Below are 2,500 nucleotides of genomic sequence, written 5' to 3'. Positions count from 1 at the left end.
AGCCTGAATGTCTCTGTAAGTCGCTTTTGGATAAAAGCGTTCGTTGCCAAATGCCTAAATTTTAGAAATGTTAATTTTAATTTATGATTTTCTGCACGGGATTCTCACTGTAGAGAAGTCTGGACCCTAGCCTTGGACTTTAAATTATTTGAAATGATATGGAAACTAATGGATTTCGAATTATTAAAATGCTCAACCTGGATTTCCTCATTAAGACGGAAAGAGAGACATAAAAATAAGTAATCCTTAATTCCAAATATTAACATTAGAAAACATTTTTTTTCCGTAAAACAGAAAAAATGACACAAAAAACTACAATACCACGTGAGGTGAAATGTAATTTTTACAAATATTTTCTTATGAAAAGTACAGTTTTAGCTACGTCTATAAATCTATTAAAAAGGAGTAAATAAAGACTTAAAACAGACAAATTCTGGTACACTTCAACTATTGAATTATAAGAGAAAAGTTATTGTAGAGTTCAATTAATTAAGATATTTGAAAAAAGTAATTAAAGAGACAATAAAAAAAGCTATTTTAATCAATTTTTTAAAAAGAATTAAAACAGTATAAAAAGATTTATAAAAATATTTAAATGAAATAAAATAAGATTTATAAATTCTTGTGAAAAAGAGCAAAGTTGATTATTAAAATATTTTTCTAAACTAAACAATATATAAGTTTATATTTTTAAAAGTTAAAGTATATTTTTATAAAATAATAAAGATTTGTATAAAGGAAAATATAATAATTTATTTTATTAAGTTTAATAACTACATTATCTATCACTTATAAGGACACCCCACGCGGGCTAATCCTAAATTAAAGTATATTTTTATAAAATAATTAAATATTTGTATTAGTTTAAAAAAGTTTATTTTGATTGTCTTTTTGTGAATAAAATTTGTGTTATCTTATGATTCAATTTTTAGTGTTACTTATTATTTTAAAATTATCTATTTTAATTTGACATTTCTATAATTTAATTATTAGCGCTTTATTTTTAATTTTAAATGGACATTTTTAGTAAGCGTTTTTTATTTTAAAATTATCTATTTTAATTTGACATTTCTATAATTTAATTATTAGCTGAGACGGCGTTGCTTGTGCGTAACGGTGTGACCGAGACAACCTTGGAGTCTCAACGTGGATTTACTAATCCTGCGGGATCGTAGCGCTGGGGTCGGTGTAAGCCCCGGATATAACCACCCCACATGTCGCGCCCCCCCCCCTTCCCCTGCCACCCCCACCCCGTGCCGTGCCACACCTCTAACGGCCGCAGCTCTAATAGGTGGATGGTTCGTGACGTCGGCGGGGTGGGGGTATGTGGGAGTTGAGGGATGCGCCGAGTGCTGCGCGTGTGATACCTTCTCGGCGAAGCTCACGGCTCCTCCCACCCGCGCCACGGCGATGGAGCCGTTGAGGGCGCAGAACAACACAGCTTCTACTGATGCGCTGCACTGGTGTGTGCGCGGTCTCCATGGTTACCGTGGCCGTTCCGGTGGCGCTGTAGGCGCAGTATCCCTCGCTGTCCAGCGGAATCTCCTCGAGCTCCTCCCCCTCGGAATCGACCAACCAGAAGAGGTTTTTGGCTGCTTCGTGTTGTGGGAGCAGGGCAGTGTTGTTGTTTGATGAGGAGGTGGTTGATAGAATGGCAGGCAGACGCTTCACTCTGGAGGGGAAACTGCAGCGTGGCGGTAGTGCGAGTCGGTCCAGGTGGGTCCATGCGCAGGTTCTGAGGTTCTGCAGGATTTCTCTGGCCACCGCGTTTCCTTCTGAAGAGCCCGGAGGATGAGACGCCCGGCTCACACGCCTGAACCAGAACACCACAACACATCAACAGGTCAAAGGTACGCCTGCATTCCATTACCAGTCATTTTAGTTAATTGGTCAAACAAAAAAAACAAAAAGTTCTAACATGTAAATTTAATTCAATTATTTTATTTATTAGTGTTTTTTTTTAACAATAATTACACTTTCTTATAAGTTTACATTTTTTTACCAAAATGACATTTAATAATTCTTTTTATGAATCGTTGCTTACTTTGTTTTGTTATTTGGTCAAATTTTTAATATAAATATTTCATTTGAACATATGATTTATCAATAAATGCCGTTTGTGGTTTCACAACCCAGGTATATGACGCTTAGATTTTTTATTTTAAAATGCTATTGTTATGATTACCTTTTTAGGGAAAAAAAAAACTTTTTGGTCTCTTCGATGGGCGTTTGGTTGTTTTAAAGCAAATCGTTTTAATTAGCAGGATTTAGTGTTTTTATTTTGATTGCTTCTTTATTTTAAAATAATCTCATTTTTTTATTGTTTATATTATTGCCATTGGTATTTAATTTTTAGCAACGTGTCACTTTGTAATCATTGATATGGTTGTTTTATTTTGACAACAAATTGCATCAGTACTTCTATTCTGATCATGTGAGTTTTAGTCAATTAAAAAAAAAATATTTACTCAAATATGTTACGTTTGGGCTTTTTATTAAA

The 2,500-nt window shown here is 34.2% G+C and overlaps 1 protein-coding gene across 1 annotated transcript in view; it reads right to left on the bottom strand.

Annotated features, from left to right (window-relative positions):
• The window catches only part of tfr2 (transferrin receptor 2), a 13,424-nt gene that overhangs the window by 10,184 nt on the left and 740 nt on the right, over nt 1–2,500 (bottom strand). Inside the window, exon 2 of the mRNA XM_042754301.1 lies at nt 1,489–1,813. Within this exon, the coding sequence (XP_042610235.1) occupies nt 1,489–1,813 (325 nt within the window). The remainder of the gene's footprint in view (nt 1–1,488; nt 1,814–2,500) is intronic.

Source organism: Cyprinus carpio, unplaced genomic scaffold (assembly GCF_018340385.1).
Source record: "Cyprinus carpio isolate SPL01 unplaced genomic scaffold, ASM1834038v1 S000006488, whole genome shotgun sequence".
NCBI lineage: Eukaryota > Metazoa > Chordata > Actinopteri > Cypriniformes > Cyprinidae > Cyprinus > Cyprinus carpio.
This window is presented reverse-complemented; position numbering and strand designations above follow the sequence as displayed.